This window comes from Palaemon carinicauda, chromosome 24 (genome assembly GCF_036898095.1).
Source record: "Palaemon carinicauda isolate YSFRI2023 chromosome 24, ASM3689809v2, whole genome shotgun sequence".
NCBI classification, from domain to species: Eukaryota; Metazoa; Arthropoda; class Malacostraca; order Decapoda; family Palaemonidae; genus Palaemon; species Palaemon carinicauda.
This window is the reverse complement of record NC_090748.1, coordinates 80,231,168-80,254,136: the sequence shown is the minus strand read 5'-3', so window position 1 is coordinate 80,254,136 and position 22,969 is coordinate 80,231,168. Positions and strand designations below refer to the sequence as shown.

Here is a 22,969-nt window from a genome sequence, read left to right as displayed (position 1 = left end):
TTGAAAATGGCATATGACGAGGTGAGAGTACGAGAAACTGGTAATTTAGAGGAGGAGTGGAAGTTAGTAAAAGAAAATTTTGTTGGGATTGCAAGTGATGTATGTGGCAAGAAGGTTGTTGGAGGCAGCATGAGGAAGGGCAGTGAATGGTGGAATGAAGGAGTGAAGGTAAAAGTGGAAGAGAAAAAGAGGGCTTTTGAAGAATGGCTGCAGAGTAATAGTATAGAGAAGTAAGAAAAATATAGAGAGAAAAATGTGGAAGTAAAGCGCAAGGTACGTGAGGCAAAGAGGGCAGCTGACCTGAGGTGGGGTCAGGGATTGGGTCAGTCATATGAAGAGAATAAGAAGAAGTTTTGGAAAGAAGTGAAGAGAGTAAGGAAGGCTGGCGCAAGAATTGAAGAGACAGTGAAAGATGGAAATGGAAGGTTGTTAAAAGGAGAGGAGGCAAGGAAAAGGTGGGCGGAATATTTTGAAAGTTTGCTGAATGTTGAGGATAATAGGGAGGCAGATATAATTGCTGTTCCAGGTGTTGAGGTGCCACTGATGGGAGATGAGAATGAGAGAGAGATTACAATAGATGAAGTGAGGAGAGCACAAGATGAAACGAGAGTAGGAAAAGCATCTGGTATGGATGGTGTGAAAGCTGAGATGTTGAAGGAAGGGGGTGTGACTGTACTTGAATGGTTGGTGAGATTGTTTAATATGTGTTTTGTGTTGTCAATGGTACCAGTAGATTGGGTTTGTGTGTGTATTGTACCACTATATAAGGGTAAGGGAGATGTGCAGGAGTGTTGTAATTCAAGAGGTATTAGTTTGTTGAGTGTAGTTGGAAAAGTGTATGGTAGAGTATTGATTAATAGGATTAAGGATAAAACAGGGAATGCAATCTTGGAAGTACAGGGTGGTTTTAGAAGAGGTAGGGGTTGTATGAATCAGATTTTTACAGTTAGGCAGATATGCGAGAAATATTTAGCAAAAGGTAAGGAGGTGTATGTTGCGTTTATGGATCTGGAGAAAGCGTATGATAGAGTTGATAGGGAAGCAATGTGGAATGTGATGAGGTTATATGGAGTTGGTGGAAGGTTGTTGCAAGCAGTGAAAAGTTTCTACAAAGGTAGTAAAGCATGTGTTAGAATAGGAAATGAAGTGAGTGATTGGTTTCCGGTGAGAGTGGGGCTGAGACAGGGATGTGTGATGTCGCCGTGGTTGTTCAACTTGTATGTTGATGGAGTGGTGAGAGAGGTGAATGCTCGAGTGCTTGGACGAGGATTAAAACTGGTAGGCGAGAATGACCATGAATGGGAGGTAAATCAGTTGTTGTTTGCGGATGATACTGTACTGGTAGCAGACACAGAAGAGAAGCTTGACCGACTAGTGACAGAATTTGGAAAGGTGTGTGAGAGAAGGAAGTTGAGAGTTAATGTGGGTAAGAGTAAGGTTATGAGATGTACGAGAAGGGAAGGTGGTGCAAGGTTGAATGTCATGTTGAATGGAGAGTTACTTGAGGAGGTGGATCAGTTTAAGTACTTGGGGTATGTTGTTGCAGCAAATGGTGGAGTGGAAGCAGATGTACGTCAGAGAGTGAATGAAGGTTGCAAAGTGTTGGGGGCAGTTAAGGGAGTAGTAAAAAATAGAGGGTTGGGCATGAATGTAAAGAGAGTTCTATATGAGAAAGTGATTGTACCAACTGTGATGTATGGATCGGAGCTGTGGGGAATGAAAGTGACGGAGAGACAGAAATTGAATGTGTTTGAGATGAAGTGTCTAAGAAGTATGGCTGGTGTATCTCAAGTAGATAGGGTTAGGAACGAAGTGGTGAGGGAGAGAACGGGTGTAAGAAATGAGTTAGCGGCTAGAGTGGATATGAATGTGTTGAGGTGGTTTGGCCATGTTGAGAGAATGTAAAATGGTTGTCTGCTAAAGAAGGTGATGAATGCAAGAGTTGATGGGAGAAGTACAAGATGAAGGCCAAGGTTTGGGTGGATGGATGGTGTGAAGAAAGCTCTGGGAGATAGGAGGATAGATGTGAGAGAGGCAAGAGAGCGTGCTAGAAATAGGAATGAATGGCGAGCGATTGTGACGCAGTTCCAGTAGGCCCTGCTGCTTCCTCCGGTGCCTTAGATGACCGCGGAGGTGGCAGCAGTAGGGGAGTCAGCATTATGAAGCTTCATCTGTGGTGGAAATGTGGGAGGTTGGGCTGTGGCACCCTAGCAGTACCAGCTGAACTCGGTTGAGTCCCTGATTAGGCTGAAGGAACATAGAGAGTAGAGGTCCCCTTTTTGTTTTGTTACATTGTTGGTGTCGGCTACCCCCCAAAATTGGGGGAAGTGCCTTGGTATATGGATGGATGGATAATCAATCTTTATGTATATTTGCACATGGCCTATGTATACCATTGTTTAATATTAAGTTACATTAATCATATTTATTCTATGTTTACCATTGTCTAATATTAAGCCACAATCAAATTTAGAATGTATACCATTGTTTAACATCAGAGTAAATATGATCAATGTGACAGTATTAGACAATTGTAAACATAGAATAAATATGATTAATGTGACTTGATGTTAAACAATTTTTCTTCTTCTTTGTCTGAATTTTTTCCCACTTCTATGTGGGGTCGATGTTTCTGGCCAGCGTTCTCCATCTACCTCTGTCCTTCACTTCATCAATGTATCAAGGATGACCTTCGGTCAAAGGGATTAACCGGTGATGAAGTGTGGGACAGAGGTAGATGGAGAACGCTGGCCAAAACATTGACCCCACATAAAAGTGGGAAAAGATGCAGACAAAGGAGAAGAATTGTTTAACATCAAGTCATATTAATCATATTTATTCTATGTTTACAATTGTCTAATACTGTCACATTGATCATATTTACTCTATGTGTACCACTGTCTAATAACAAGTAAATCATATTTACTCTATGATGTCAGTTCCTAACTAATCATGTGTTGCAGATACTACCATGGACATGGACAATATCACTATGATTGTAAATTGATGCTGAGTTTTTCACTGAACACTGCACTGGAACCTTACACCTAACTCCTTTTCTTGCAGCGTTACTCTCCCCATGAAACCATGCAGGAGAATTGATCAAATTCTCATGAGACTCCAATTGAACAGTCGTTCAGTGCTTTGGTAACTTCCTGTAATTCTTCTTCCTCAAGGCAGCAGACAACACCTCCAAAGCATGAGAAGAAGGCGTAGCAGAAGGAGAGCAGGGACACTTAACTTCCTTCTTGCCTTCTTCATGGCTGTTGAGTATTTCACATAAGTTGATGACACATTCTCTACATAAAGGCAATCTTCAGCTGGAACCGCATTAAAAGGGGCTTGTCGGGCACTTCCTTGGAAGGGGAACCAATAAGGAGAAGCAGCAAAAGACTTCCGGGTTCCAGCAGATGGTAACACCTCCAGAAGCTTCTCAGCAGACAGGGAGAGAAACAGTATTAGTCATGTATACACAAATCCTATCGATCGGTCTCTGGGACTACAGTCCAAAGATAGAGAAAGAAGGGAAGTGCACTTCCATTCCGACTGGCAGTGCAAAGAGACAAAGTTATGCGACTTTTGGCCGACATCAAAGATACTCCAAGGAAAGAGATCCTAGGAATTCTTTGCAGAGAGAGAACCACCATGTCATACATCTCTAGTGCCATCCGGACACAAGAAGAAGCTGATGATAAGAAAGCAGTGTTCCTCCCCTTAATTGAAATTGCAGATAACTGTCAGTCAGCTAGTCATTTGGTAAACAAAACATTACTTTATTGTTAATATCCCTCATAACCAATGAACTGGCAATATCTATCTAAAAGAAAAAGCAGAAGATTAAAACAACAGCCAGTTGAAAAAAAAGTGGCTACGATGAAAAATGTTATTTTGATTATAAAATAAATTTTTGAATATACTTACCCGGTGATTATAAATTAGCTATATAATCCCCGGCTAAGTTAAATATTGAAAAATGTTATTTTGATTATAAAATAAATTTTTGAATATACTTACCCGGTGATTATATAGCTAATTTATAATCACCGGCTAAGTTAAATATTGAAAATATACTTTTACTAAAGGAAGACTGTTTGTATTTGTGTAGGAACAACGAAAATATCAGAAGAAAAACCCAAACATACTTACTTAATTTTTGACGAATGAAAATGTTTCTGAGTTGACTGAGAATAATGAATAAAAGTACTATTACACAAACACTTATAGCTATAACTGTCATTAGAAAAAATATATTTTGCCAGTGACTAATTCCTGCTTCTTCCATGTCACTCTTCAGATCCTTATCACTATTAGCACCGTCACTGATATTTACACTGGACAACCTAATATTTCTATCACCAAAATTACTTAATCCAAGCACTGACTTGTTAGCACCACTAGTATGACTAACACTATCACTCATCTCTGAATCCACTTCAGTAACTGGCAATGGTTTAATATTGTGTTTTTTGTGACTTCCACTCTCCTTGTGACCATGACGGTGCTTTGAATGGCTCTTTCTATGTTTCTTATGGTTACTTTCACTATTTGGTAAACTGCCATTTGAACTATTACTATAAGTTCTACTAAACAACAAACTGTCTTTATCCCATTCATAATCACGGGTCTTTTTAAATTCGGACGACACATAAGGTTTATTTTTCGTAAAACTAGAAATTTGTCTTTCATCTTCATGTACATTACTGCTAGTGTTCTGAGCAGATGTGGGTGTGGAGAGGGTGATGGGGGCTTGAGGTCCATTTTGCTGTGAAAGATTTGGGAGGAAATTAATAGCTGGGGCACAGACAGCATCCCGGTACACATAGCATGGAACTACAACCACCAATGGATCTTGACAGCGAGTACAGGGTACACACTGGCCATCCTGACTATTGTAGAACTCCTGGCCCTTTTGGCAGGATAAGCCTCCAAAAACACAGCACACCATCCAGGCAACACACACTATCAACACCAGCAACCACCACCCTCTTCCTACCATCTGAAACAGTAAGAAAACAACAAAGGTTACAACATTGACAATTTGAATATAGTAGGCTCATACACAGTGTAACAAGCACAAAAGTATTAGTTTCCAAATACAGTACTATACAGTTTCTGTAAATGCATATCATACATGTAAAATCACAATTTTCTTTAAAGCACCCGGTAGAATAATTTGTAATTTTCATAACTTTAAAAACCTGTCCCTTGATAAGATGACAAATTCGTGGATAATATGTTATTTTCATTAGTAAAATAAATTTTTGAATATACTTACCCGATAATCATGTAGCTGTCAACTCTGTTGCCCGACAGAATTCTACGGAAGGGATACGCCAGCGATCGCTATACAAGAGGGGGGTGTACTCACAAGCGCCACCTGTGGCCAGGTACTGCAGTACTTCTTGTTGACACCACTTCAATTTTTCCTCGGTCCACTGGTTCTATGGGGAGGAAGGGTGGGTCAATTAAATCATGATTATCGGGTAAGTATATTCAAAAATTTATTTTACTAATGAAAATAACATTTTTCAATATTAAACTTACCCGATAATCATGTAGCTGATTCACACCCAGGGAGGTGGGTGAAAACCAGTGTACATGTATATCAAGAAGCTAAGTATCCCGTATTTCATATTATCAGTTATTCAAAATAACAATGAAATTACAAGTACCTGGTAAGGAAGTCGACTTGAGCCATTACTCTGCCTTAAATAAGTTCGTCTTCCTTACTGAGCGCAGCGTTCCTCTTAGGAGGCTGAACAACTCTAAGGTGCTGAAGTATCAAGGGCTGCAACCCATACTAAAGGACCTCATCACAACCTTTAACCTCGGCGCTTCTCAAGAAAGAATTGACCACCCGCCAAATCAACAAGGATGTGGAAGGCTTCTTAGCCGACCGTACAACCCATAAAAAGTATTCAAGAGAAAGGTTAAAAGGTTATGGGATTATGGGAATGTAGTGGCTGAGCCCTCGCCTACTACTGCATTCGTTGCTACGAATGGTCCCAGGGTGTAGCAATACTCGTAAAGAGACTGGACATCTTTGAGATAGAATGATGCGAACACTGACTTGCTTCTCCAATAGGTTGCATCCATAACACTCTGCAGAGAATGGCTCTGTTTGAAGGCCACTGAAGTAGCCACAGCTCTCACTTCATGTGTCCTTACCTTCAGCAAAGCAAGGTCTTCTTCCTTCAGATGAGAATGTGCTTCTCTAATCAGAAGCCTGAATAGTAAGAAACTGAGTTCTTAGAACTTGGAAAAGAAGGTTTCTTGATAGCACACCATAAGGCTTCTGATTGTCCTCGTAAAGGTTAAGACCTTTTTAGATAGTACCTAAGAGCTCTAATTGGGCAAAGTACTCTCTCCAGTTCATTCCCCACCAAGTTGGACAGGCTTGGGATCTCGAACGACTTAGGCCAAGGACGTGAAGGAAGCTCGTTTAGCAAAAACCGAGCTGCAAGGAACATGTAGCCGTTTCAGATGTGAAAACAATGATCCTGCTGAAGGTGTGGATCTCACTTACTCTTTTAGCTGTTGTCAAGCACACGAGGAAAAGAGTTTTTAATGTGAGGTCCTAAAAAGAGGCTGATTGGAGAGGTTCAAATCTTGATGACATAAGGAACCTTAGGACCACGTCTAGATTCCAGCCTGGAGTGGACAACCGACGTTCCTTTGAGGTCTCAAAAGACCTAGGGAGGTCCTGTAGATCTTTGTTGGTGGAAAGATCCAAGCCTCTGTGGCGGAAAACCGCTGCCAACATACTTCTGTAACCCTTGATCGTAGGAGCTGAAAGGGATCTTACTTTCCTTAGATATAACAGGAAGTCAGCAATCTGGGTTACAGTGGTACTGGTTGAGGAAACTGCATTGGTCTTGTACCAGCTACGGAAGACTTCCCCTTGAGACTGATAGATTCTGAGAGTGGATGTTCTCCTTGCTTTGGCAATCGCTCTGGCTGCCTCCTTCGAAAAGCCCCTAGCTCTTGAGAGTCTTTCGAAAGTCTGAAGGCAGTCAGACGAAGAGCGTGGAGGTTTGGGTGTACCTTCTTTACGTGAGGTAGACGTAGAAGGTTCACTCCTAGAGGAAGAGTCCTGGGAATGTCGACCAGCCATTGCAGTACCTCTAAGAACCATTCTCTCGCGGGCCAGAGCGGAGCCAACCAACGTCAGCCGTGTCCCTTTGCGAGAGGAGAACTTCTGAAGTACCCTGTTGACAATCTTGAACGGCGGGAATGCATACAGGTCGAGATGGAACCAATCCAGCAGAAAGGCATCCACGTGAACTGCTGCTGGGTCTGGAATCGGAGAACAATACAACAGGAGTCTCTAGGTTATCGAGGTAGCGAACAGATCTATGGTTGGCTGACCCCACAGGGCCCAAAGTCTGCTGCAAACATTCTTGTGAAGGGTCCACTCTGTGGGGATGACCTGACCCTTCCGGCTGAGGTGATCTGCCATGACATTCATACCGCCCTGAATGAACCTCGTTACCAGCGTGAGCTTTCGATCTTTAGACCAGATGAGGAGGTCCCTTGCGATCTAGAACAACTTCACGAAAGAGTCCCTCCCTGCTTGAAGATGTAAGCCAGGGCTGTGGTGTTGTCAGAGTCCACCTCCACCACTTTGTTAAGCTGAAGGGACTTGAAGTTTATCAAGGCCAGAAGAACCGCCAACAACTCCTTGCAATTGATGTGAAGTGTCCTTTGTTCCTGATTCCATGTTCCCGAGCATTCCTGTCCGTCCAAAGTCGCACCCCAGCCCGTGTCTGATGCGTCCGAGAGGAGAAGGCGGTCGGGTTTCTGAACAGCCAAAGATAGACTTCCTTGAGAAGAAAGCTGTTCTTACACCACGCGAGAGAAGACCTCCTCTCTTCGGAAACAGGAACTGAGACCGTCTCTAGCGTCATGTCCTTTATCCAGTGAGCAGCTAGATGATACTGAAGGGGGGGAGGTGGAGTCTCCCTAACACGATGAACAGGGCCAGCGATGAAAGTGTCCCTGTTAGACTCATCCACTACCTGACTGAGCATCGGTTCCTTCTCAGCATGCTCTGGATGCATTCTAGGGCTTGGAAGATCCTTGGGGCCGACGGAAAAGCCCGAAAAGCTCGACTCTGAAGATCCATACCCAGGGAGACAATGGTCTGGGATGGGACGAGCTGAGACTCCTCAAAATTGACCAGGAGGCCCAGTTCCTTGGTCAGATCCATAGTCCATCTGAGAATCTCCAGACAGCGACGACTTGTGGGAGCTCTTAAAAGCCAGTCGTCTGACGGAGCCGGACACAAGATCATGGTACTGCTGCACAGTCTGTGAACTGTCAACCATGGGGAAGCGAGGAAGTACAGTGACAACCCGAAGCTGTCTAGACTGTCTGGGTCGTACAGACAACTCCTTATCGGGTTGCTGAGGTTGCCGCACTGCGTCACAACAAGTCACTTCTGCTGGTTGTTGAACGTCTTCCCAGTGACACACTGACTCCGTAAACAAAAAAAAATCCTCTAACAAGGACTAAGCTTGGACTGCATGTCTTGCAACACAGCTCAAGGTCTATGGGAGCAGGTGTGGTAACAGACGGGGTTAGCGACTGAAGTGGAACCATTACCTTCCCTGGGAGCATGTTATGCTTAAATAAAAGTCCATAGGAGGCTACGCAGCTAAAGGCTCCTCTCCAAATGACAGAGTCCTCAAGGGAATATCAGAAGGAGGGAGAAAAGCACTTTCTCATCTACAGGGACCATATCCGAGAAAAGCTAAGTTCTCTCAGTGAGGGTTTCACTGGTGCAAAAGCAGCAGACTAGAAGGCAACGTTATGAAACTGCTTGACAGTCTAGCGAGTTGGCAACAACCAAAGATGAGTGACTGAGAAGCATGCGGTAAGGTATGCAGAGCATGTTGTATGCAGAGCATGCTGTATGCAGAGCATGCTGTATGCAGAGCATGCTGTATGTAGAGCATGCTGTAAGGTAAGCAGAGCGTGTTGCATGGCGTGTAACATTTCTCAGAAATTCCATGACCAGTGCTAGAGTGAGTAATATCGCATTACCGTCCACTGAAAGTGCACGTGCCGAGGGAATTGATTTAGACTGTTTTGTTGATGAATTTGATAGCCGGCATGATAATCGTAGAATTAAGCTACACTAAATGTACTATAATCTACTTCACCTCAGGAAAGGGAAACTCGCCCTGTTGGCAACACTGCATTACTTCATGCATGCTTGCATGGGGTTTAATATCAACATAATATTACCTTACATTCATAACTCATGATTCATTTGTTTAGAAGATATTTTTGCCATATTTTGCGATTTGTTAAAAATATATTGCAAGGAATACATATATATTTTATATAAGTAATACAAATAACCTCCATTATCATAATGTTTGTGTAGGCATACATGTATATGATTACAAATGCAAGTTATGAAAGTAATGAGGTGTTATTATTGTCATTTGTTATTCCCAAGTTGAATGGCAAGAAGCTCAAGTTGAGGAAAAAATGGCAGATGCATGCGTTGAGGTGGCTGACTCATAGCATGAGGTTGCTGTCTCAAGCGTTGCGCTTGCTGTAAGGGTTGCGGATGCGCAGTAGCAGGTTCCTGAGGAACGAGTTAAGGTTCCTGAGGTGTGAGCTGCGAGAGTTGAGGTAGCGGCTGCGCAGAACGCAGTTCTTGTCTCGCCAGTTGAGGTTCCTGAGGTGCTAGCCTAAGGAGTTGAGACTCTTGCCTTGAGGAGGGTATAGGTCGCTGCAGCGAGTGCTGAGGTGGCTGCCTCATTGATGGAAGAGGTTGTCGTACCTCAAGAGATTGTTGCCTCGCTGGTGGAACCGCAAGCGGAAGCGGAGGAAGTAAGGCATAAGACTCCTGCTCCCATTGCTGAGGTTGCCTTAAGGAAGGTTAAGGTTGCTGCACAACGCTGGTAACTGGCAACTCAGAACGCGGTAAGGTAGCCTGAGGAACCTCAACTTCGTACGCCTGGCAGTTGGACTGCGGTGAGGCGGAGCTCTCGCAGGAGGCGGCGGAGGTTGCTGCACACCTGTAACCTTCTCAGCCTGAAACTCACGCATTAAGACCGCAAGCTGCGACTGCATGGACTGCAGCAAAGTCGTCTTGGGATCAACAGACGATAAGGTCTGTTGAGGCAAAGCCTTAATAGAAGATGAGGTCTGTTGAGGCATCGCCTTACCTCTCTTAGGAGGTGTGCAGTCACCTGATGACTGAGGAGAGTCAGAGCTTGTTGAACTCTAACTTCGTACGTCTGGCATAGGTCTGGACTTTACGTTTAAGAGGTCTTGAGACCTGAGACCAGCGTTTTCTCCCCGAAATTTCTTCTGCAGACGAGCAAAATAAGGGCTCAATCGTCTGCGGGTGGGAGTGACGGTCTCTGTAAGACACGCCCGCAACCACCGAGGATACTTCTGTGCGCCGATCAAGGCCTGCCGAACCCTTTTGCCCTTCGACATTGCTTCTCCCCTGGGCTTGGGAGCTTGCAAGAGGTCCCGGACTGGGAGGACGACTGGCACGCACAGAAGTACCCTCACGCACAACACTGACACACTTTGCGCTAATCACTTATCACTTTTGATTTTCTGTTTGCACTTATTTCACTGAACTCGAAACTTTAAGTGGTTTGTACCTGAAACACGCAATTCTATCCTTTCTCAAAAGTTAGTAATTGCGAAAACAGAATTACAATGTAACAGAAAAATCTAATGAAAGATAAATAATTCAGTGGCTGGAAAGAGACTAAACACTAGATCAAATAAACTACGTTTAAAATCTCTCACCGCATAAAGCTTGAGAACAAGAAAAAACTCTAGAAACGTTTACCTTCTTCCCCTAAAGAGACTAGGGAGAAGAGCAAAAACGATAACAACGTTACTCGCTTGAACGAAACGTTTATCCTCCTCTTTCTCCCTCCGTCAATATCTCTCTCTCTCTCTCTCTCTCTTGACTTAGAACCTGAGAGAAGAGCCCAATCATATATATCGTTAAAACATATTATTGTTAAAGGAAAAAACTGAAATATTTCCCAAAATGAAAAGTTCCTTTATTAGAATTAAAACCATTAAGTTAAGAAAGAATGAACAAAACGCTAGACACGGTTACTCTTACTGCAACGTGACACCGTGAAAATTCTCTCTCTATCGTAACGATAGAGCGCAAGTTGAACGTTCTGAACGTCAACAACTGCAGAGACAAAACAAAACGTTAGTTCAACTTTGAAAACAGTACGAGACTATCAAAGAAATTCTTTCAAAAACATTAAAATAGCATAATATGTTAACAGGTAAAACCGAAATGACGGGCTCAATGTTAATTAACTTCGGTACCAAGAAAAGACCGCCTACTATTAGGAAAGGTCGAATATAAACAAATATAAAAATTAATTTTAATAAGTTTATAATAAAAGGAAGTTAATCGAAGAGGCCTATAAAAGGCGGAGAGATATAAAATAAATCTATAACTTTTGTTAAGCAAAATTAAGAAAGAGAGTCTATATTCTCTTAGACACCAACACTTCCGTCTAAGGGAAGGGTCGGCCATTTAAAGGTGAAAGAGAGTTCATACTCTCTTCGTCACCATAATTAATCAAATTAATTCCAAAAGTTAGCTAAGCTAATAATAAAACTTCCTGAATAGCGAAAGCTGAAATCTTAGAGCAATACTTCACCAAAAACCGTGAACAAGACTCCAAAATTATAAGCGTATCCATGAACGTCTTGCCGGAAGCACGACAGAGGAAAAATTGAAGTGGTGTCAACAAGAAGTACTGCAGTACCTGGCCACAGGTGGCGCTTGTGAGTACACCCCCCTCTTGTATAGCGATCGCTGGCGTATCCCTTCCGTAGAATTCTGTCGGGCAACAGAGTTGACAGCTACATGATTATCGGGCAAGTTTAATATTGAAAATTGTATTTTTCTTAACTATACTAACCTTAGCTATTTAATAGGAATATTACTTTCGGCGTAGCTGCAATGACGAGCCAATAAAGTTTAACGAGAGTAACTACCCATACCGCTAGTTAACAGGGGTAGGGGAGGGTAGCTTGCTACTGGCCCCCCTTACACACCTGTGACTGAGCTCACTCTGCTTGGAGGTCGGCTACTCATTCTACCTTTCATTCTAGGCTTATGTCAAAATTGGTATCTTAGGTCTTGTGGGTATACTACAGTAGGTAGTGGCAGGTGAAGGTTGTCTGGCAGTAACAAACTCCAGCCTTTAATACCTAAGCCACCAACAGGTTCTTACTGAGTGCTAAGGTGGGCCCAATATCCATGATTGCAACCCCTTCCCTGACATGCAACTCCAAACCCCAACTGGTTGCGGGCTTAGCACATCTAGTGATATCAGGAAACCAGAAAGAAATAGTCTTCAGGGATATCTTTCTCTTTATCCTGCTATGTAAAGACAAGTCTTCAGTGCCGAGAGGCTTTAAGATAGAACTGTGAAGCCTTCACAGGACAGAAGATTCCCTCAAAAGCCTGCTCAAGAGAAGACGAAGAAGGACTTGAACCTGATATTGTGGGCAGTTGGGTTTTGGGTCTCAGTCATGTACACAGGAACAAAACTGAAGTAGACCTCCTTCCATCCTCCTATATGACTAGAGACATACACGATAACAAGAAGCTCATCAACTTGTTTCGCCAAAGCTAAAAGGCTAGCAAAAATGTCTTGAGTGCCAGATCTCTGTCTGACGCCTTTCTCAGAGTCTCATAAGGGTACACATAAAAGACTTTGAGAACAAGGGTCACATTCCACTTTGGGGGCCTAAGGTCCCAAGGTATGCAAGATTGATTGAAACTCCTCATGAACTTAGAAAACTCCCACTAGGAGATGTTTATGCCCTTCAGGCAGAAGACTGTGCACAAGGCTGAGCGGAAGGCTTTTACAAGTACTTCTCTTGATGAAGAACTCCATTATCTGGGCTAGACATGCTCCTAACGAAGAAGCAATCGGTCTACGACACCAATTGCAGAAAATAATCCACTTTCCTTGGTAGCCAGCTATAGAGTACCATGGTAGTTGAAAGGTAAAGTACACAGGACAGTTGTGAGACTGGCAATGATGTAAGGAGCGGAGACGTGGGCAATAAAGAAGACAGAAGAGAAGAAGATGGATGTGGCAGAGATGAGAATGTTAAGATGGATGTGTGGGGTAACAAGAAGAGATAAGATACGGAATGAGGTAATTAGGGGTACCACAGGAGTTAGAAAACTATCAGATAAGATCCAAGAAAGTAGACTGAGGTGGTATGGTCATGTCATGAGAAGAGATGAACAGTATATTGGGAGGAGAGTGATGGAAATGGAGGTACTGGGAACAAGATGGAGAGGGAGACCAAAGCGAAGGTGGGTGGACTGTATCAAGGATGACCGATCAAAGGGATTAACCGGTGATGAAGTGTGGGGCAGAGGTAGATGGAGAAAGCTGACCAGAAACATCGACCCCACATAGAAGTGGGAAAAGATGTAGACAAAGAAGAAGAAGGAGGTAGGTATACAAGATATCTCCAGTGCACAAACTTGCGAAAGGCCTTTCACTTGTGGAGATACTAGATAGTCTCCAACTGTGAAATGCAAGTAAAGGTAAAATTGACTGAATTGTGTTAATTATTGAAGTTCTCTAAGGATCTTGATTAAGAATGGTAATTGGACGGGATACCACTTGGTTCTTGGACCTTTGGGAGTGACCAAAATCATCAAAAAACCTGGAATGATCAACACAGTCAGCAAATCAGACTGGTCTGAGTAATGCTTAGGTGTCCACACGTCTGGAACAGAACAGAATACAGTCAGCGCTCCTTATTCGCAGCTGTTAGGTAACAGAACCCGGTTTGAAGAGCAAGAATCCACGAATACTTGCTGCCCTCGGGTTAGTTAACTCCTAACCTACCAACTCGCAGCCCATTGCCTATGCCCAGCATAATAATTTGCAATTGGTTTCTATCAAAGCATAAGTAATGTGTTAATGAACAAACACATTTCAGTAAGTGTACAATACATGTGTACTACGTACACGTTAAGACTATAATACACATAATACAAGTCATCACCACACATACATAAATGTAATATGTACAGTAAAAATTAACACTGTTGTTCCTATCTAACAACACTAGTTGATACTGTAGTGTATATTACTGTAATATACATATATAGTCTATCAGTACGGTACAGCTAAATTGGATAAGGTAACACTCATATTACTACAGCACTGTAAGTATGGTATTTTTTATATACAGTACTGTAGATTACTTAATAAAACAATAACACTAATATACAATGAATATACTAATAAAATAAAAATTAAAAGAAAAAGTACCACTACAACATCAATACCGTTTACATACTGTACAAAGTTCTCCATATCACGCAGTAAGTCTGAAGCATGATGCAAGTCTTAAGCCATCGCATGTTTGGCGCGTGGGGTAGTGTAATATACGCATAAGATTATATACTAAAATCACTATAAACACGCTGGATATGTACAAGTTTTTTTACATCACAACATAATTCTGCATAAAAAAGGAATGAAGCATGAGATACACACGTGAGGAGAGACGATGGGAGACTGAGGATGAGTCCACAACAGATGGGGTTTGTGCTGTGTGGAGAGGGAAATGGCACGAAGCATAAGGGTGCAAAGGAGCACAGTCAGTTTGAAATCGTCAGGCCAAGAAAATACTCGAAGCAAAACCTCGATTACGTAATTTTTTACGTGAAGATAAAACCCTCAAATAATAATAGGCTAACTGTACATGGACTTTCCTGTTTAGCCCTCCGGTGAAAGTGTCATATCCCAAGTATCACCACAAGAGAAGAATCACTTCCACTTAGCAAGAATGTAGGGACCACTTCAATCCTACCACCTGCCCCTAGTGATTGAGCATGGCTGCTAACAATTTCCTCTTAACAAAGATGTATCTGGATGACAGTTCTACAGTGTAATACGCTGCAGAGATGTGCATCTGCTTCGTCAACTTGTAAAGAGGGAGCAAAACCATGCTTCCTTGCTTGTTAATACTGTATAAGCTACTACCATGGTCGTGTTGCTCATCAACACTACTAAACACATTACTAAACATTCTAGATATGCTTGCATTTCCAACACATTGATGAGCCGATACTTTTGTTACACTGACCATGAACATGACATAATCAAGTTGCCCAGGTGAAAGCCCCACCCATTCCTTGACACATCGAGAACAGTTGCACATACGGAGGTGGAGAATCGAGTGGAGCTCCCTTGGTGAGGTATTCTTTATCCAGTTACCAGATACAACTGGCCCATACATCCTGTCCCACTTCAACAGGATAGCACAAGGGATCCCTTGAGGCTTTCTACCTGCCTTAGCCTCTGTACCCTGTTGTCTGATGGAAATACTTTCTGGAGGTTGGTGTCGATGATTATAACAGGGTATACTGTACCTGTCTTTGAGAGGGAAGCAGGGATGACTTCTGGAGATTTATCACGATCCCCAGATCCTGGCAAAACATGAGTCGCCGTCTCGGTGTTGAAGAAGGGTCGCCATCGAGTCTGCTAGGATCAGCCAATCATCAAGGTATCTTAAGAGACTGATGCCGACCCAGTGAGACCAAGATGACACTAGGACAAACAGTCTTGTGAAGACCTGAGGTGCTGTGAAAAGACCACAGCACAGCACCTTGAAGTGGTATTGTCTGTTTTCGTATATGACCCTTAAATACTTCCTTGAAGGGATCTCTGGTGGAGTCGCCCATGTGAGTCAAGCTTCCCCAATGTCTGTCAAAATATGCCCATTTACATTCAAGCTCTGCTGAGTTGTGAAAATCCACTCTTCCCAATTTATCACAGTGGTCAGATCACGACAAAAGAGAAGGAGATTTTGATCAACGATCAACCAATCATGAAGATATATTGAGATGTATTAAGTTCAAGAGACCCAAGCTGACACTAGTATTAAATTAACAACTCGGGAGCAATGATACTTCTGAAAGGACTGATAAATGGGTGCTTGGAAGCATGCATCCTTCAGATCAACAAAAAGTATGAAGTTTCCTTCTCTGATGGAAGTCAGTACAGTTCATACCATTTCCATTCTGAACCTGGTTTGCTGAGGAAAGTGGTTCAGGGGAGAGAGATCAATTACTGGTTTACGGTAGACAGTTTAGTTCTCCACCAAGAGAGTTAATTGTAGAACCCCAGAGATCTGTCTCCAAGGACTTCAAGCAAATACTTCTACATGCTTTCAACTCTGCCACCAAGGTCAGAGCTTTCAAAATTTCAGAGTTAAGTCTACAATGCCATCAATGTGCACACTAGCAAAAGTTGAAAGACTTTGAAAGGTAAGCAGTTCCCAAAGACTGCTCCCCAATGCCCTGCTCCATATCACTGCCACATTCACCAATGGCATGAAAGGCATTTCCCCACTTGCGACAGATGGAAAAGGGTGACCACTAATGCCAGTGTACCCTTACTCTTCCCTACATACCGCTACTGCCATTTCTGAAATAGTAAGGCTGGGCATGAAAAGAAGGAGCACTATCTGACCATTTAGTAGAGGAAGCTTTGGGGGCAGCCAGAAAGTTCTTCAATCCCAATCTAACCTCCATAGACAATCACCCAAGGAAAAAGTACTTTTTATCTGAGAGTACACCCACTAAGAACCAAGAACAGAACCAGAATATAACCCACAGATAAGGAAGGCTCGACCAAGTACGATCGCCCTCCCCACCAGAAACTAAATTACCTCTTGATCTCATACCGAGACTGGTGAAGTAATTAGTGCAGTACAGTAATTTAGTCTTAGTGGTGTTCTGTTGAGCAAAGTATTAAGTGGCAAACAGAATATCACGTAAATACCAGTCACTCGAAGGAGATAGACCTAGTCACTGATCACAATTACTTAACTGATATATCTTGGCACTTGTAAGAGTAGTTCTAGGTGGTCAGCTTTTGCTGTTCCTGGTCGCATGTGGACAAGGTAACTTCCCAATGCGTAAAATGGTCATACAGAGGAAAAAACAGGTGATAACTGATCATGCACCCTACTGCGCAACCAGGTGGGAGCATCTCCACCAACCCGAAAATCATGTGGCAAATAATTACAAGATGACCGTGGGCAAGGTGACTGTTCATAAGAGACCAATCAGGAAGACACCAAGGATTGTACTCCCGATTACGGTTAAGCAAGGGAATGTCTCATCGATTGATCACTGTTTCCTCTCACCACTAGTTCTCCATAAGGTAATGTGTATGCAATATAACCTTACCATAAACCAACCTTACTCCCTTTGACACCAAATTACAGTATCTTTAATAAGAGACCGAGGTGTTCCGTCATTATATAGAAGAATAAAAAGAAGAATGGCAGCACCCTTTATCCAGAGACCATACGACCAGGCACTGTTAGCAAAAGCGATAGCTCCTGCACCCCTTAATGAGTCACCTTTCTTGGTTGGGTTGGTTCTTGTTACTGTACCTACTCCCTCTTGCGTATGTGGGAAGAGATCGGTTGGACGCTTACAAGAATCTTGTCAATCCGTCTTCCTGAGAGGAGAAGAAGAGCGGCATCCATCATCCCAACCGACAGTGAGCATGCGCAGTCCAGTAAGGTACCAAGCACCAATAGCATGAGCATTTGTACTACTATACGTATCGAGTCAGGTACAGTGAACCCTCGTTTATCGCGGTAGATAGGTTCCAGACCCGGCCGCGATAGGTGAAAATCCGCTAAGTAGTGACACCCTATTTACCTATTTATTCAACATATATATTCAGACTTTTAAAACCTTCCCTTGTACGTAGTACTGTTAACAAACTACCCTTTAATGTACAGAACACTTAATGCATGTACTACAGTACCCTAAACTAAAACAGGCACAAATATTAAAGGTGATTTTATATCATGCATTTCCTAAACACGCTAAAAAGCACGATAAAAAATGGCAACCAATGTTTTGTTTACATTTATCTCTGATCATAATGAAGAAACAAACTGGAGGTAGAGCTTTGCTTATTACCCAGACATATTTCCCATACTTTTCCCTTAGAACTACATCACATCTTCCTACTTTAGATATATATATATATATATATATATATATATATATATATATATATATATATACATATATATATATATATATATATATATATATATATATATATGTGTGTGTGTGTGTGTGTGTGTGTATATATATATATATATATATATATATATATATATATATATGTATACACATACACATACCTACATATATACATAAATACATGCATACATATATATATATATATATATATATATATATATATATATATATATATATATATATATATATATATATATATATATATATATATATATATACTGTATATATATGGGTTATGGAAAAAATCCGCGAAGTGGTGAATCCGCGATGGTCGAACCGCGAAGTAGCGAGGGTTCACTGTACAGGGAGGGAGATCTGAACTATTGGTCTTCTTGGACTTTTTTCTTCTTCTTAGAAGCAACAGCATCTGAAAAAGAAGAGAGGAAAAGTGTGTGCTTCTTCCTCTTGCCAGCCTTTTTCAGAGTCAAGGTCTGAAGAGAACAACCATGATGCTCCCACGGAAGAAAAGGCCACAGGTTTCTCAGCAAAAGCAGCCGGGACCGCAAAAACATACGCAACGCCATCCAGCACCTAAGCAGCTGTAGTAGTTGGTTAGTCACTGCAAGGGCAGCAGCAGAAGTCCTAGTTGCTGGTAAAACTTCCTCCCGCTGACGGAACACCAGTAATGCCCAAGGGAAGCCAACTCCCTTAGATTCAAGCCATTGTTGTACAAGGAAAGACAACTTCCTCAGTTTTAGGTCATCGTTGTACAGCCAAAGGTGAACTACCCTGTTCAAGGCTGAGTGATACCCTTCTACCGCTGAGCAGAGTTTCTCCTCCCGGAGATAAAGCAAAAATTTGGCAATCAAGGGTATAGAGGCTCTAAGCGGAGAGACACCTCTTCTACAACAACCACAGAAGATGGCCCACTTAGCTTGGTATACTGAGGTAAATGGCTTCTCTTGAACGCCAAGGATGTACTTGCGCCCCTCACGTTATGAGCTCTAGGTATTCTACTCTTGTTGAGCAGTGAGGATCTACAGTGTGGTCAATGACCTGCTGAATCCAAGAGGAAACAGTGTTCTTGGTGATCCACCTTTTGACCCTGCCCATAATCACAAGCAGCCAATTGATACGAGGGCAACCTCTCTTATTACACTTGAAAAAGCGCCATAATACTCTCACATGACATAACAGTTGGTCAAGGTCGTCAATTACTTGACAAAGACTCGACATCTGGAAGGGCCCAAAACTAATCTTCTACAGCTGGATTTTGAGTCTTTGCAATAAACTCATTGACGAAGCTGAGAGTTATTTGTCCTTATCACCTTGAATGAGCAAGGGCATAGGAGAGACCATGCAACTCATTAACCCTCTTTGCAGAGGTGAGCATGAGATGGAAGACCATCCGAAGAGTCAAGTCTTGACCTGATGCTTAACTCAATAATTCATAAGGAGCTCCTTTCAGGGAGCATACGGCAATACTTTCCCCACGTTCCAAGGAGGTTGTCTAATTTCCAACCGAGCATGAGCATGGACAATTTCGTCAGAGGAAATGTCAACTCCTTTGTCTAGGCTTAAGACCTACTGATAACATTTCACCGCCGAGACTGAGCAAGAGTTTTTCATCCGAGGGTACAACAAAACTTACGTGATCAGTAATTCTCTACTTCGCCTGGTAAACAGTGATAAAAGACCTCTTTAGGTAACCAGACATCTGTTTTGCCACTGTGCGCTAGAACCCACTCTGAGATTGGGGATACTCGATAACATCCAAGCGTGAAATCATAGGGATGCAACTGTTTTGAGGAATATCTCTGCTTGTGGTTGTCAAAGAAGGTCATGTAGGTTGATCCCTTGGAAGCTCTGTCAGCAGAACTAGGTCCGCATACTATTCTGTTTGCTGCCAGAGTCCTTAATAGGTTGCAGGATGACCTCATCTTGTTGAGGAGTCTCTTTATTAAGCAGTACAGCAGAAACACATAGATGTACAGGTTGCCCCACGGGTGTTGGAAAGCGTCCTGAAAGGCCGCCTGTGGGCTCGGTACTGATGAACGACACACCAGAAGCTTCTGGTTGAGATGTTGCAAATAGGTCTATATCAGCAAACCTGACTTTGTTGGCTATCTGGGGATGCAAAGACCACTCGGAGCCAACACAATGTTCTTGCCTGGAATGAAGTTGGCTGATAGGGAGATCAAGGGGTCTTCTCATCCAAAGCAGAATTTTCATGGCTAGATGGTAAAGCCACCGTGAAAAAGTACCTCCTAATTTGTTTAGTATGCCACTGCTGTACTGTTTTATAACTTTATTATTTCACACTATATTTACCTTCTCTATATTTCCTTTTATACCTGATGTCAGCTTTAGGCAGGGAATGTTGCCACTGGCTATAGAGGGGGGTGCAATTTTCTGTGGAAAAAAAATAAACTAAAATGGCACTTACACAATCAGGAATAAAGGCTAGAATCCCAAAGACTTTTTTGTTTGGCTGAAGAAATGAGGAGGGGAGGAAATTTTTTTTTTTTTGTCAAATTTCCAGAGCGGGAAATGACAAATTTGATAATAATTTCTATTTTTCCTAACGATACAAACCTATAGCTATCTATAAGGATTATCTTTTGGCGAAGCTGGAAGACTAGCCATAATCTTTTAACTGAGGTATAATTACCAGTCTACTGGTTAGCAGGGGGGATAGTAGGGGTAGGCTACCCTCTCACTCACACATCAGTGTTGCCTTCTCACTTTTGATTGCAGGCAAAACTTCTCATGAGACAGGTGATGGCAGGAAAATTTGTATAAAAAGCTACAGGTTTGTATCATTGGGAAAAATACAAAATACTTTCAAAATTGACATTTGTTCCGACACTAAATAAAAACTCCTCCGCTATTTATAGGGATCACTCACCCATTTGATCCGTAGTTTCACCGCACATGCTCTGCACATAACAGGAGGACCATGACACCTCACTAACATCGTGCAATGCATGGATAGCGGCCTCAGAAATCTGAGTGATTGTGATACTAGCAATGTGACTGGCCTATGTAAGAGTTCTCGGGAACACTTGGACTCTTTTAAGAATCAACAATAGATGTTACCCAATCCCACCTCGCAAGGGGTATCGGACGTAACTAGTATTATTTCTATATTAGGTTACACAAATGAAATGGTTTTACCTGTAGATAGGAGAGGTCAGCGTGCAGAGGACCATAGGGGCTGTTCCCCAAAAGAGGGGAAGATGAAAGAAAGAAAGAACCAGTCACTCTTACACATTCATCCCAGACTAATCCAAGGTAACCTATGCCCTAAACAGAGTTGTCTTCTGTCCATCTTAGCATCTCCACTGCTAGATGGCATAAGGGCTGCGAAAAGGTACTGTCTTGCTTATTTACATAGGCCACTACAGTGGTGTTATCACTCATCAGCACCAATGAGTAACCTGCCATCCCCCAGGAACTTCTGGAACAGTTGGAGGTCTAATAAGGCTGGCCTTATCTCTAAGGGATTTGTGCTGGTATCATTCGGACTCGGACCACATCTCGGAGGCCGTGTGGTGCAACATGTGGGCACCCCACTCTTTTTTCGATGTATCCCAAAAGAGCATCAATTACGGGAGAGGTACGAGAAGGTCTGTCCCTCTGCGGAGGTTCTCGTCTGCCACCCACCATAGAAGGTCCATCTGTTGCTCTAGTCACATGGGGACAATGTATCCGAGGAATTAATGTGTTCATCCCACCTGGATTTTAGCTGCCACTGAAGAGATAAAATTCTGAGGCAGCTGCCACTGAAGAGATAAAATTCTGAGGCAGCTGCCACTGAAGAGATAAAATTCTGAGGCAGCTGCCACTGAAGAGATAAAATTCTGAGGCAGCTGCCACTGAAGAGATAAAATTCTGAGGCAGCCGTTGGACACGAGATGGGCCAAGGATGACAGGTGACCTAAGATGCAACCACTGTTGGGCTGGAAGCTCTTCTCGTCTGAGGAAGGTGCTTTCTACCTGCCTTAGCCTCTGTACCCTGTTGTCTGATGGAAATACTTTCTGGAGGTTGGTGTCGATGATCATAACAGGGTATACCCGTCTTTGAGAGGGAAACAGTGATGACTTCTGGAGATTTACCACAATCCCCAGATCCTGGCAAAACACGAGTCGCCGTCTCGGTGTTGAAGAAGGGTCGCCATCAAGTCTGCTAGCATCAGCCAATCATCAAGGTATCTTAAGAGACTGATGCCGACCCAGTGAGACCAAGATGACACTAGGACAAACAGTCTTGTGAAGACCTGAGGTGCTGTGAAAAGACCAAAGCACAGCACCTTGAAGTGGTATTGTCTGTTTTCGTATATGACCCTTAAATACTTCCTTGAAGACGAATGAACTGGGACCTGGAAGTACGCGTCCATGAGATTCAGAGTGCACATGAAGTCCTATGGTCTTACCGCTTGTATTATAGTGTCTGCAGTCTCTATGCTGAACGGAGTTTGCAGAATGAACTTGTTCAAAGCCGAGAGGTCGATGACTTGTCTCCAGCCTCCAAATGCCTTTTTCACTAAAATAGACTGAAGAAGCCCGGGGAACCGTCGATGACCTCTTGGTGAGCACCCTTCTCAAACATGGTCTGGACTTCAGCCCGAAGGGCCAGCTCCACTGCAGATCCCTTCGCGTAGGAGTTTGATATGACTGGATCCCGAGTCAGTGGAGGGAGACCGAATGAAAACGGGGCGTGATATCCTGAACAAATCACGGAGACTGTCCAGGGTTCTGCCCGTGCTGCAGCCACCTCTGCCAATAGCATTGTAGGCATCCTCTCACAGGTGGTCAAGTGAGAGGACTGCCCTCCCTAGCGGGAGCATCCGGTCCTTTTTCCTCCTCTGGGGGACTTGGAGCCATTTTGATCGT

At 42.9% G+C, this 22,969-nt stretch overlaps 1 protein-coding gene across 2 annotated transcripts in view; it reads right to left on the bottom strand.

The window, feature by feature from the left end:
* Positions 1–22,969, bottom strand: part of wgn (wengen) — a 99,737-nt gene that overhangs the window by 60,973 nt on the left and 15,795 nt on the right. For both annotated transcript variants that reach the window (XM_068348231.1, XM_068348232.1), the window contains exon 2: positions 4,147–4,996. In XM_068348231.1, coding sequence (XP_068204332.1) covers positions 4,147–4,996 — 850 coding nt within the window. The remainder of the gene's footprint in view (positions 1–4,146; positions 4,997–22,969) is intronic.